This window comes from Sander lucioperca, chromosome 18 (genome assembly GCF_008315115.2).
Source record: "Sander lucioperca isolate FBNREF2018 chromosome 18, SLUC_FBN_1.2, whole genome shotgun sequence".
Classification (NCBI taxonomy): domain Eukaryota; kingdom Metazoa; phylum Chordata; class Actinopteri; order Perciformes; family Percidae; genus Sander; species Sander lucioperca.
Genome location: NC_050190.1, coordinates 10087241 through 10101432, shown reverse-complemented (window position 1 = coordinate 10101432; position 14192 = coordinate 10087241). Strand labels below are relative to the sequence as shown.

Sequence of the window (14192 nt, the reverse complement as noted above, 5' to 3'; positions counted from 1 at the left end):
GACTACAAGTACGAGTACATGTGCACGGCATCGGACCAATACCCGATACTGGCATCGGCATCCCTAATTCAGTTTCCCTTTTTGAATGACAAATAGACTACCGCCGCCTGCTGGCGTGTAGAGTTATTTCCTCTCACGCAGGCGAACATCGTATGTGATAGTTGCCATTGACTCCAGTCTTTGCGTTGTGTTCAAACTTTTTGACCAAGACACAGGCGAGGTGAGGGGATGTAAGGTCACGCCACAGTCAGCCTTTGTTGCTACTAGTTCTTTTTTTTTTAACATCTGCCTAGTGTGTCTGTAACTAAAACATCAGTGTTTCACAAAAAAAGCAAAGATTAGAGAAAAGCTTGAACAATAAACATGCTATTACAATTAGTCAATTATTCAATCAACAGAAAATGAATCACCAACTACTTTGTTAATCAATCAATTGTTTGTTATTTATTCAGTACAAACATGAAACATTTTCAGTTTCTCAAACTTGAAGATTTGCTTCCGTTGTTTTATATCTTTGTAAACTAAATATTTTTGTCATTTTGGACTGTAAGTACGACATTACGTGTATTTAAGTCACCTTGGACTCTTTGTGATTTGGATTTTTCAGTTTTCTGATATTTAATAGTCTGAAAAATGAACTGAGTAGTTGAAAAAATAATTGACAGATGACTTGAATAATCTTTGGCTGCAGCCTTACATAGACATGACCTTGTAATGTTCAGTTTTTGATATGACTGTTGGATATACCGTGATGATGATTCTTGAAACTGTCAGCCTACATGTTGTATACCTTTGCATTATTGTGTGTATTATTTGGTCCACGTATCACTACAAACAAGGTCCACAAAATTGCCTCCACACTTCTCTTGACACATATTTGCTTTTATATAAGACTTGAACGACTGTATTGTATAGCCTGGATGTTCCTTGTATTATATCCACAGCATCATTCGAGGAATATAACAGGCTCTCTGTTGAAATGCAGAGGGCTAGTCAGGTGAATTTTTCAAAACGGTTATGACACATATTTTTCTCCAGCAGCTCGTTGAACATAAAAAATAGACGAAAATACAAGAAAAGGCGGAATAAACCGGACTGTGAATTCTGCAGTGCCCCCTGCACGGTTCGTCAAGCGTTGTAGTGGCGTAAAACACGACGAACGTGAGATGGTAATGACGTCAATGTGGAGCCAGAGGGGAGGGCAGGAGAGAGAGAGAGAGAGAGAGAGAGAGAGAGTGTTTGTGCGGCTGCTGCAGCATCACTCGGCAGCGCGTCAGTGCAGTGAGGAGTCCAGCAGCAACTCTTTCAGCTGATAAAACCGACCACCACAGTCCTCTGGACTTAACCTCAAGTTTCTGGAGGAAGAACCCGAAAAGATTATTTCGACCTGCTGCTAGAGAGGAAGGAGAAAGACTTTTACTCCGTCTCGGTTTTTTTCCCCAACCACAAAAGGGAATGCCATCGATAAATATGAAACTGGAGATGGTGACCATCATCGCCTGCGAAGTAGACACCGAGGTGTTTACATCAGACAAAATGCAGGTACGGTTTTCATAAAAAAAAAAAACGCCCGTTGCAACTAATCATCACGGTTGTGCCTTTGTGGTGTGTTTGTGCAGCAGTTTGCTCAAGACCGACTGCATACTACCCTATTGAAGCGCATGCATATCTTGGTGACGTTAAATGCAGCCCTGTCTCTCAGACGAGGATTTTTATCAATGGGAGCCGCAGCTCGCCAAGACTCGCGCCGCGCGCGCGGCACAGTTGATTGACGCTTGATGAATTGCAGAAATGGGTAGACAAGGGACACGGATCTTTTACGCAAATAAAAAAATCCGCGTTGCACCAATTGTTGTATCGTTGTGCAAGTTTTGGAGCGTGAGGCATGATGCGCAAGTTGAATGGGAGGGTGGGATAGATTGAATTGTCCATGCAAGGCACATGCAGGAAAAGAAATGAGGCAGTTAGACGCAGTGGCGGACAGACCCCCCCCCCCCCTTATTTCTGCTCCTCCTCATGCCATTAGCATTGCAGGTACACAGGTTAGCTGGGATACCGAAAACATAACAATCCAATAAGAACATTGAAAGAAATATTATACACAATATATAACACATTAATCCTAAAATATTATAAATAATCCAACCACGATAGCCTGAGGGTTGTGATTGGTTAATATGCAGTGTACATAATGCAACTTTTTTCCTATAAATGGAATTAACTCAAAGTCCATTTAGGTCACTTTAAACTCAGTATTGAATAACCTGAACACTCCCTACAATCATATTTTATTGACTTGTCTTAAGGGCAGGTTCAGGTAGCCTGTCAGTCAATGAGAAGGAAAGCAGTTGCACTTAAATGTGTTCAAAGTAAGCCTAGGGACCCCACCTTTGGTACTGCAACATGCCAGGTTTGGGTCTTAAAAGGCCACACAGATGGTCTGCCAAAGCATGGCTCACCCACTAAACCCTTTGGAAATTCCATGTCAGAATATATTGCCTCACCTGCTGGCTGCTCGTGTGATTTGACGTATCACCAAAGAGACAGAAAAAGAGATGCAGGAAGGGAGCAAGAACAAAAGCAAGCTACAGTGCAGCTCGGACATGTATTCAGAGAGACACAGATATAGTTCATCACAGGCAGCCAGTATATAGGTGCTCCTTTAGTGCTCTGGTGTGGCGAAAGCTGAATTCAGCTATTTCTTGCATCCAATAGCAGCAGTTGCAGGTTTTAAGCACCCAGTCACCCCACCCTCATCCCCATAGCACCTTGGTCAGCCATATTTTATCACTTTTTGCAACTCCATGTGCATTGCAAACCTTATAGCTGCCCAGGGGGATGTGTGTGTATTTGTGAAATATGTCTTGTGTCTGTCATTAATTGCACAAAGAAATGGCATATAATTGTAATTTGACGTTACTGGCAAATATTCTGCATATATGCACATAACAAAAAACATAGTAAAAATGCGTTTCAGCCTGTGACCCACCCCTGTGGTCTGCCTTGCCCCAGCGAGGCCAGGCAGCTGCTGTGTTTGGTTCCAACTCTCATTACACTTTCTAACTACTGCAGACCAGCCACGGCGAGAGACACAAATGTGTCACCCTGCAGTTGTCCTGTAATTATGGGATAGCAGTCATAATCTTTAAGATTTCCCAGGGACTCTGGGTGAAAAAAAACAGCTGTGTGTGAAACCTGTGTATGAGGTGTTGCTTGTGCAGGATTTCTTCTGTATACAACTGATGATACTCCTGATCATCATGACATATTTTGAATGTCTCTTCCCTTGCAACACAGGACTTGTGCTATCGTGTTGCAAGGGGAGACTCGGATCACACATCATTTATTTCTTTGTGATTTACTTTCTAATTTACTGTACAGCGCTCTGAGATCAGCCAACCTCCCCAGAGAGGCTTGACACAGCCACGGGCAGGACAGTCTGATCAGAACCCATAAAGCTTCCTGTCAAGCAGCTCTTCAGCCCACCTCTCCCAGACTCACCCAAAGAAAAGGGGCTCTGTGTACAAATAAATGAGCAGACATAGGGCTGACTTTCCAATGGCACAAAGAACACCAGTAATCCTGGTTTCTGGCACACAGAGAGTGATGGAGAGCACCGGGGGAAGAGGGCAGATTAATAAAGCAGGGCACGTGGGAAACAGCCTCTGATTGAGCTCACCTCCCTGTCAGCCTGCTCTTGTTTTTATTATCATCCAACAAGATCTGAGCCTGTCTGAGGCCCCTGTTTTTATTAATATCTCCAAATCTGAAAATGAAAAACAATAATCTCAAGGCTCCTGTTTTTTTGCAAAGCACTTGAGGTGAACTAATACTGTATGTGGATTGCTGCTATTTATAGACACTTCACGGAACGATTAGGCAATGGCAGTGGCGCTTGAATGGGCGACGTGAAGAAAATAAGTGAATGGTGGGTTTTTAATTAGAGGAGATGCTGTGTGACTGGCTGTGGTGTTTTGGAGCCATTGTTTTGACACGGTTGATATGTCTTGCCTTGGCTCCATCCCAGCTGGTTACATCATTAATGAGCCAAACACAGAGGCTGTGGACAAAGCAGGTTGTTGTTGCAATAAAGGCAGAGCTGGTGGTACAGTAGGCTTTCATACCAAAGTGCTTTGTATCCATTTTGGAGAAAACAAAAGGACTATTGTTGCAGTGAGGTGCACCAAGGCCAGAGCTGTGGGCAGACACTGTAGTATGTGTATGTTCGTCACAACACTATCATTACCTGGAAAATGTAGCAGCAACAGCAGATGATAGCACAGGACACATAGTGAAGGTCATAGCACGTTGGCGGGCAGTGAGTGTACAGAACACAGAGCGTGACGCAAGCCTTTACACTTACCTTGCATGCTTGATTTGATGCTGGCGTTTACATGTAATTTATTTATTTATTCACTTCGCCCATTTATTTGCTCTTTTTATACATGTATGAATAATTACTCAGCCCGTCAACCTGCTCTTTCTCTTGATAAGTGCCTCTCTGGCTGCAGTCTGTCACTGAATTAAATGGGTTTTAGTTAGAAAGCATTGGGAGAACACAGGATTTTGACATTAGGACCCATTCACACACTATTATAGAGAAACATGTTATATCAAACACTACAGAGACTGCATTGCAAGCCACAAAGGACAGCTGTTTTCAACTTAAGCCTGCTCTCCCACACACAGACGACTGTAGTAACACTGACACAGTCACATACTCCAACCACAACAGTGAGTCAGCGGACGCGCAGACCTATAAACACCTCTGTCAGCAAACACGCACAACTCCTCGCCGAGGACGCCTGGAGAAGTTTCCATCCACCTGGGTCACTTTCCATTTGTCCTCCTGTCTGTCTGTCTGTCTGTCTGTCTGCCTGTCTGTCTATTATCTGTCCCTTTGTTATATTTCCGTTCTCAGGCTTTATCGTACCAAAAGTTATGCTTGTTATGAGGAAGGAGGAGAGATTTGATAACTAATCTGCTATTTGTAGTTGTAGTGATTTAGCTCACGTCTGTGATATTTTCATTTTTTCCCAATGTCTTTTTTGATACACACCCTTACATAATGTGCTGTCACTCCCTTTAATTTGTGACGGTTATTTTGAGCCTCTAAGCAACTAGTCTTCCATTGCCAGCGACGGTGCCCTTGCAAAATAGATAGCGAAGATAGCAGAAGGGGAGGGAGTCAGGCTTTATCCCAGCAATGTATATCCAGTAAGCCAGACTACTTAACAACAAATGAAGTGACAGAACAATGTATCATTGTGTAATTTTATAATATATATAATATAATTTAATTTATTAAATGTGGAATATTTCACACTATTTCTGTGTAGACTGAATTAATGGCTTTGTTGAGGGTAAAGGTTAAATGAATGGATATCATTTTTTATTGATCTGCAGATTATTTTCTCGATTAATCATTTGGTTTTCAAATACTGTGGAAAATGCCCTTCACAATTTTCCTAAAGGCCGTGGTGAAGTCTTCAAATTGTTTATCCGACCAAACATCTAAAACCAAAGGATATTCAGTTTATAATCACATAAGACAAAGAAAAGCAGAAAATTATCACAAAGATTATATTTGGCGTTTTTGCTTTAGATTAATCAGTTAACAAAATTTGCCAATTTCTTTTCTGAAGAAGGACTAATCCAATAATCGTCAAATCGTTTCAACTCCAGAGCAGACTTTGCTCATATTATCTACATTAGAATCAAGTTGAAGTATCATCCTAGGCAAGGCCTTGACAGATGTTTTACCTGTCTCAATTGACTGACTTGATCTGCAATTAATAATCGTTGGCCATTTGGTTAGAAGTCTATATCCACGACGTTCCACTTCCAGGATTGCTCTGTTGCCGCCAGAAATTCCGCCAGATGTCCGGTACCTTCCGCTTCCTTTGTGTTGGAATTTTAAACTCCGGTGGATTTATGAGGACTATGGTTCTATCCAGACAGCTAGCTAGACTATCTGTCCAATCAGAGTTTTCTGTTGCACGACTAAAACAACCTTTGAACGTACACATGTTCCATCCAAACAAGTTCCTTCCTGCTCCGTCTGTCCGTCTGGAATGTTGGACTAGCCAGACCCTCCTCCGCTGCGCTGTGGAGGAAGGTCTGGCAATGCGAGACTATTTGGTTAGTAACCAATTTTTTCTGCAGTGTTTTATTATTTAGAGAAAGGACACCGAAAGACCTCTCACTCCTTACTAATTAAACATGAATCAGTTCTGAATTTTAAGATGATCCAGGCCCAGCATTTCAAAACACTGCAGTGATGCAATTTTGACCAGTTGTTGAGGTGAAGGCAAGAGGCAGAGGAGCAGAGGCAGGACAGACAGGATGGATGTTGACGGTGAATATATCATGTTCTATGCTGTTAGGAAACCAGATCTGCGTCTTGGCAAGGTTGATCGATCCTGGGCCAGAGCGGTGGGCTCAGGTGTGCCTGCTCCCCCAGTCTGGGCACTCGGCAGGTGGAGATGGGCAGCTCACATTGACCTGAAACCTTAGAGAAGTGCCGGGGCTCAGGTGTCAGCTAAAGGTTAGCTCTGCGTCCGTTAGTGTGACGTAGAACAAAGGACAGTCTCCTGGGTGGGGTGTCCGGTTACAATGTGTCCAAGACGACACGGCTATGAATTGATGAGCTTAGAAGCAAAGAAAAAGCCCTCACAATGGATTGTAGAGGCCCACAATTTACTCCCCAAGATAGAAGATGGGGAAACAGCGTCATACAATGATTGGCCTTTGTTATTGAAATTACGAGTAGAACATAATTTTCCTGTCAGAATTTCCAATACAATTTCCAGTCCAACACATACAGCTCTGGAAAGACAAGGTAGTTTTAGTGCTTAAAATAGTAGTGCCTTAGAAGAATACAGTTGGGCTTCAGACCATTGTGTCTACAGCATACTGCAGGCTAAAGGCAAACTTTATTAATGTTGTTTCAAGGAAAGTTTTTCTTTTTTAGGAGCATAAAAGCGCTGAAGCATTAAGTCAATTCACAGAAAATTAATCGACTACAATTTTGATGATTATTTATTTATTTTAGTAATTTATCAAGCAGATATGACTGGTTTCAACTTCTAAAAAACATGATCATTTTCAGATATTTTCTCAGTTTTATATAATTGTAAATTGAATATCATTACGTTTTGTGTTACTGCTTAGACAGAACAACAGTAATAAAAAAAAAATTTTTTGTTTCTGAAGTAGTTTGTTTCTACCTAGATTTAACCCGAGTATTCAGATCTTTTACTTTCTAAAAGTAGCAATGCCACAGCAATACAGTCCAGCATTCAAAATTGTACTTGTTCAACTACATTTTACAGTTGTCTTTTTTCATCAATGATATTGCATGCTGATACAGTCAGCATTTTGACAGCGGTGTTATCTAGTCTCGTCATTATTATCATTAACGAATTTAACAGAGATGTTTGTTAAATGTTTCCAAACAGGCTTAGTGGCTTGACGGTTAACTTTGAAGTATGGATTTATTGCGGGGGTATTTTTCCAACAGTAATGTTATTAGTTAGCAGCACACTAAATTAACGGACCCAGGATGAGTCTGATCAGTCTATCAGCTCCGAGATAGTCTCGCATAGCCAGACCCATCTGCACAGCGCTGCGGAGGAAACTCCGATTATGTTCTGCCTCTGTTTAGAAGTGGTGAATTTACAGCTCACAGCAACTTAATATGATATAGTGCCTGGCTTTTGTTTGATATTAAGTGTCTGCAAAATGGCTTTTTATTGAGTTTCCTCTTAGCGAAATGCTCTTAAGTGAATTAAGAGCCAGCGTTATGGTAGCGCCTTTTTTTCCCCAACCTTTTTTCAACACAACAGTTGCGATGTTCCTGTCAGCTATCCAGTCATGCTCCAGGAAAGTGAAGAAAAGTTTTCTTGGTATATCCAGCAATCATGTAAAGTTGGAAGCAGCAAAAAGTGTACCGCAGTCAAAGCCGGTAAACCTCCCCCCCCTACCCCTTTTTTTTTTGGACGTACATTTTTTCCTCAACCTTTTATTGTTCGGCCGTTTAGTTTTATTCACAGTTTTTTAATTTCCAATATTGTCCAAACTGATCCAAATGCTCCAAAATCCAAACCCCAAGTTCATTAGGTACCCAGGAAACCAAGTGTGAAGTAGATTGGATGAACAATTCATGAGTTATTTCAAAGACAGACCACACACACACACACACACACACACACAGAGGCTTCCCGATTTATTAAATAGATAATGTGGCTAGAAACTAAAGCTTTGAAAATAAATATAGTGCCGCAAAATAGGTCTGGGTGATGTGGAGAAAACCAAATATGACAATATGTTTTACCAAATACCTCAATATCGATATTGTGACAATATTGTAGGGTCGACTATTGGTGCTTACACAAAATATTGACACGATGAGATATTTAATAAATAATTAGCAATAATGTGGATATAATGACTAAGTGGGTAAAGGCAAATAATAGAACAGCTAGAACGGTCTGGTAAGTTGAATTAATTACATCATTTTACTGTAATGCAGCCTGTAAAACCAGGAAAAGACAACACTTATTTCATATTATTATGATATCCAAAGTCTAGTCTCATATCACGATCTTGATATATTGCCCAGCCCTATCATAAAATGAACAATATTTCCTTCTGAAATGCAGTGGAGGAGAAGTATTAAAATAACAGAAAATGGAAATACTCCAGTAAAGTACAAGAACCTCAAAATTGTCCTTCACTTTCCATCACGTTCGATACTGAAATCTGACCTGCATTGCACTTTGCCAGCTGTGCAGCCATGCTTACTGAAGCTTTGCTTCAGTAATGGTTGATCATCAGCTGGGTGCTGTGATGCACCGATTGGCAACAGACAGATAGGAAAGAGGGCAAAATGCAACAGAGCAGTAGGACGAGAAGGTGGTGAGTAGAGAGAAAGAGCTCATCTGTCCGTATGCTGTGGTGGCCTAAGGTAGAAGCTGCAACATCTCTTAGAAACCTTATGTAATGTTGTGTAACACTTTGGATTACCGTCGCCTCTAAAACTGTGTGAATCTGCGTGGCAGACTATGTGGACACACATGTTAATTGTGTGTGTGTGTGTGTGTGTGTGTGTGTGTGTGTGTGTGTGTGTGTGTGTGTGTGTGTGTGTGTAACCGAGGCATACGTGCTGCTGACTAGGAAAAGCTCCTGCCTCAATAAAAACCATAACGACCAGATTGGTGGTAATAGGATTAATGTGTCCTCATGCTGTAAACTGATTTCAATCTCTCTGCTGTGGACACACTGTCCCAGAGGAAGCAGCAGTGTAGCGCAGCAGCGTCGGCCCCTGCGATACCGCTCCCTGCTCGAGCTATTGATCCCACTGTAACAACACTTATGCAGCCCTCATAATACATCTTAAGATATTAATCATGAGTTGTTTTTGTTGTTGTTTTGTAATATTTATGATTTGCTGCTATGCTAATATTAATGGCTGCTTTGACAGAAGCTGCATTTGCCTGTGTGTCATGAGTGTTGGGTCCCCACACACACAATCTCAGAGTTTATCCACTGATATACATTACGGCCGCATTTTCACCTGGTATTAAAATCCGATCTGAGTGATCCGATCACAGGTGGACAGCTCTAAGTATGTGTGTTTACACCTGGCAGAAGAATGTGTCCAGAGATGTATAAAGTACTAGAGACCCATACTTGAGTAAAAATAGAAGTGCTCTATCAAAAAAGTGACTTGAGTAGAAGTTGAAGTGCTCTTTAAGCACCACACTTAAGCGGAAGTATTCAACATTTTTTGTACTTAAGTATTGCAAGTAGTTTATTTTAAAATGTACTACTCAAGTACTGAAAGTAAAAGTACAAATATTGTGTTATGTAGAAAGCAGTCAAAAGTTTGAATATCATATTGTTTATATTATTTCAAATGTTTAGCCTAAAGGACACGCACAATTCCTTTGGCTGTAGCAGCAGTACAAGGAATGATTCGTAACAATTTTATAATTGTAACTGTTGGGATTTTAACCCTGTGAATGCTGGATAATATGTATTAGCTGCTCCAGGGCTCCTATCAGAGAGCACGTGTCACCAGGTGGAGTTCAACTTTTTACTTGGTAGTAAGTGCATTACAGGCAGTCACAAGCTGTACATTGCTGGATATATGAAGGAAGTTTCTGAAATAAACCCAAAAAAGGTACATTAATGTCACAGCTGTTATAACTACTATTATCTGATATAACAATGGGTTATTAATCACTTATTAACAAATACTAAAATAAAATGTTCAATTATCACACTGTGCAAGTAAAATGAACATCCTCTCCAGCACAGTAAGGATTAAAGCCCCCCAAAAACGTATCACACACTAGCTAGTAACATGTGTGATGAACAGTGGAAAGTTAGCAAGCTAGCAAAATACAGATAATAGCAGCTTAACAGGGTAAAAAGGTTAACATTGAGTACTCATTGCAGACTGAATCAACTCAGGAATAGCTTAATCTGCTGCAACAATAACTAAATAGAAAGAGTACAAACTTACATCATCTCTCACTTCTGAACAGGCAACCGCCGTAATGAAAAGAAACACGACACGATCTCGGGGATTTCTTACGTAACTAATGTAGCCATAACTACACACACTGTAACCTACACAGTCTGCGTAGCGTGAGGAATTCACAACAGTAACGAGTAACGATGCAGCACATAAAAAATGTATCAGAGTAAAAGTATTAAACTCATCGAAAATATGTACTGAAGTAAAAGTAGAAGTAGGAGAAAAAGAGAATACTACAGTAGAGTACAGATACAGCCTTTTAGTACTTAAGTACAGTAGTGAAGTAGTTCTACTTCGTTACTATACATCTCTGAATGTGTCTCCATCTGCGTCTTGAGTAACCACTTGTGATCGGATCTCATTTCCCCACTCCATATGCAAATAAACATGTACATCATTTCCGCTTGCACATTTCGGTAGGCTGGTTGTGTGTATGTGTATACATTTCAGCTGCTACTCTCACATAAATCATACATACGAAAGGTGCGATGGCTAATGAAAAAGCGCTGCCTACAGTCTGTCAGACAGGAGAGAAATCTATTTTAAGTTTCATGTTCGCTTATAGGAGTTCTGTTAAGTTACTGCTGATAAAGACCAAAATAAAAAAAAATAAAGGGGGACTTTTATTATTAGAATTTATAGGAAATTAAACCGTTATACAGCCGCAGCTTTGACCACTCAGGCTCGCAGGCTTCTAAATAGCAAAAGGAGAAGTTGAGACTTAAGAGCAGGAATGTCTGTAGTAATAGTCTACATATTTGTGAATTTGAGACGGTTTATGAAACTAAAAATAAGGTTGTTGTGTACCAGCAGCTGCCTTTTCCAGGCAACAGCGGGGCACAGAGCCAGGGATACAGTATTAGAGCAGGCGGCACCGGAACAAAAACACAGACACATCCCTGACAGTATAATACCATCCAAAACACACAATGTACTCTCAGTGGCTTCTGTGACATGAGAAATACTTTGAATGAGTACATAGGTTCATAGTTCAGGGGTAGGGGGTCCTTAATGTGTCCCAGGACACAAACACATACACTGCTAAAATCTCAGTGCATCCTCAATGCGTCCTGGCTGCACTCATGGTCCACTTGTGATCGGATCACTCAGATCAGATTTTAATACCAGGTGGAAATGGGGGTCTACCTCATTCTAAATAAGTAAGTAAGTCAGCAAGCTAACTGTAGGTTACAGTCTTGTGCTAAACCACTGTCCACAAACTCCCATGTGTAGAGCCAACATTGGTGTGATATCGCTGAGCAGACTATGTATACATACCAAAAGCATATTTATATTACAGATTAATTAAGAAGGTTGTTTCATCTCAGGTTGTTCCAAACTCTTTTAATAACTCTGGAGATCATCTGGAGCAATGAAATGTCAGGCACTTTATATGCAGAAGCAAATAGGTTTATAGTAGCCACTTGGCTATTTCTGGTGTTAAATTGACTTTTAAGACAACAGTCCACAGCTATGCAGCAATCCTAACACTTACAATAAAGGTTGAAGGAACAGCCCTTTAATGTTTTTACAGGAAGCAATTCAATCAGGAGAGACTTAATTTCAGAGTGAAATAAGTTTAATTAACATGGTGCTTAATAGGTTGATAGGTTGGTGATTACACTCCATTGCAATGTTAAATTTATAGGGGTATAGAGGCCATGGATATACAGGAATATCCCCCCCGATGGAGTCAAGACACTGGTGGTGGTGATGAAGTGATGAAGGAGGAGCCTGAAGATCAGGATGGATGTGGTTTGGACCGGGGCCTCTGATGATGGAAGAACCTCTGGGCGCTGAGTCAGCTGTTTAGGTTGGGAGAGAGCACAAGAGAGAGAGAGAGAAATAATGTAAATGTGAAGCATAGAAGTATTCCTGAATGAACTTACACTAAGCTCCAAGTCCTATCCCCTGACCAATTGGCTATCCTAACCTTAACCACTTGAGGTCAATGCCTAACCTCAACCAATTGATTATAGAATGTTGCGTTAGCCGCATATTAGTCTAAGACAGCTAGCTTAATGGCTAGCTGAGTTAGCAGTAAACTGATTGCAGGAAAACTAAATTAACAAATGACAACCAGCTATGATAAAAGGTACCTACAGATAATGCTCCAGAAAGAATATTTGGGGAGTAGATAATAGATGTCATAATTTGCTTGGTCACAGTGGTTAACAGGTTTATTGAGTTATGTGGTTCTGCGTTGTAGAACAAGACTTAAACCCTGAAAAAACGTAATGGAAACATCTTTATATATGGAGTATTTGTTTTACTTTACTTTCGACAATGTTCATAGTAATGTTTGGCAGCCAAAAGGTCTGCTGTGTTTTAAACATAATACATTTTTATGTCACAAGTGATAGTTGCAACTGCACACAGACATAAGTGCAATGGAAAGTTGGCTTTGTTTTATGGAGCAGTAATGGAAAAAATAAGGAATGTGATAAGCAAAAATGTGCTGGAACAGACATGCATGCAGGTAAGAGATTAATTATCCAGCTGCGTCTGTTATCTCCAGAATCTGCCTCTCTTGTTCAACCTCATTAGACTGGTTCCAGTTTGGCCCTGTAGGGAGGACAGTAATTACAAAAAAGGACAGTCCACACACTTTTCTTAATTATTCCAATATGATCTATTTTTAGTGTAACACTGTCCCTGACTCACCACGAGGCTCCGTGGCCTAGTTAGTAGGTTTTCACCCAAATCCCATTCAAGCACGAGGGTCTGGATTAGACTGTGCTAAAGCCACGCACATGTCGTAGAGAAAGATGATTGATTCGCCAAAGAGAGAAAAAAACACACAGAATAAGTCTTCTTTACGCCCTAATTAGGCTCAGTTAATCTTTTCATTTTTATCCAAAATGCCAAATGGTGTAATTCAACATAGAATTGGACTAGGTTGTAGATTAGTCATGGATTTTGGTATCCGAGTGCCAAGGTGATTTAAATACTGTACTAGTTTAAATGAAACACAAGATCAAAATTAAGCATTGTGACTATTTATATTGCTGATTAATCTGCTTATTATTTTCTTGATTAATCTCTTAATCATTTGGTCTATGGAATGTTGGAAAACAGTCCCAGAGCCCACGCTAATGTCTTTAAACTGCTTGTTTTGTCCAAACAGTCCAAAACCCAAAAGTAGTTTTACTATCATAAAAGACAAATAAAACAATTTTTTCAAATATTTACATTTAAAAAGCCAAAACCTGTCAAATTTGGGGCAATTTGCTTAAAAAGATCAACTTTATGTGTACGTGTATGTATGTGTATTTGATACATATCAAATGCTTTTTAGATTTCTTATAAAACTATTATACAACAGTCTGTATTAGATCTCTACATGCTGTTTTCCCACTCTGCCCATTTAGTTGTTGAACGCCATTCCAACAATGCAAAGCTTTTATTTTGAAATCCAAATTGGGGTGATTTGTTTTCTTGCCTTTATGTGTGTGTTTAGTGTACTGTTTTTTCAGGCGCATGGCTGATCAAAGGAATGATGGGACATGTCGGCGTGTTTCAGCTGATGTGACTTGTTCAATCTCATCAGTGACAGAGAACAAACAGCTGAATATGTGAGCCTTATTTAACTCCCTAAACTGCACAACGATACTGAGACAACGATAACAATGAAAGTCGACAGCAT

The 14192-nt window shown here is 40.3% G+C and overlaps 1 protein-coding gene across 6 annotated transcripts in view; it reads left to right on the top strand.

Moving 5' to 3' along the window:
- Positions 1 to 14192, top strand: part of rcan3 (regulator of calcineurin 3) — a 47799-nt gene that overhangs the window by 19342 nt on the left and 14265 nt on the right. Inside the window, exon 1 of one of the 6 annotated variants that reach the window (XM_031281673.2) lies at positions 1242 to 1542. The exons of 4 other annotated variants lie outside the window; for them this stretch is intronic. In XM_031281673.2, the coding sequence (XP_031137533.1) occupies positions 1456 to 1542 (87 nt within the window). In that variant the 5' untranslated portion in view covers positions 1242 to 1455. Of the gene's footprint in view, positions 1 to 1241; positions 1543 to 8935; positions 8969 to 14192 lie in introns of those variants that run through there. One more of the 6 variants, XM_035994538.1, reaches the window with a different exon arrangement.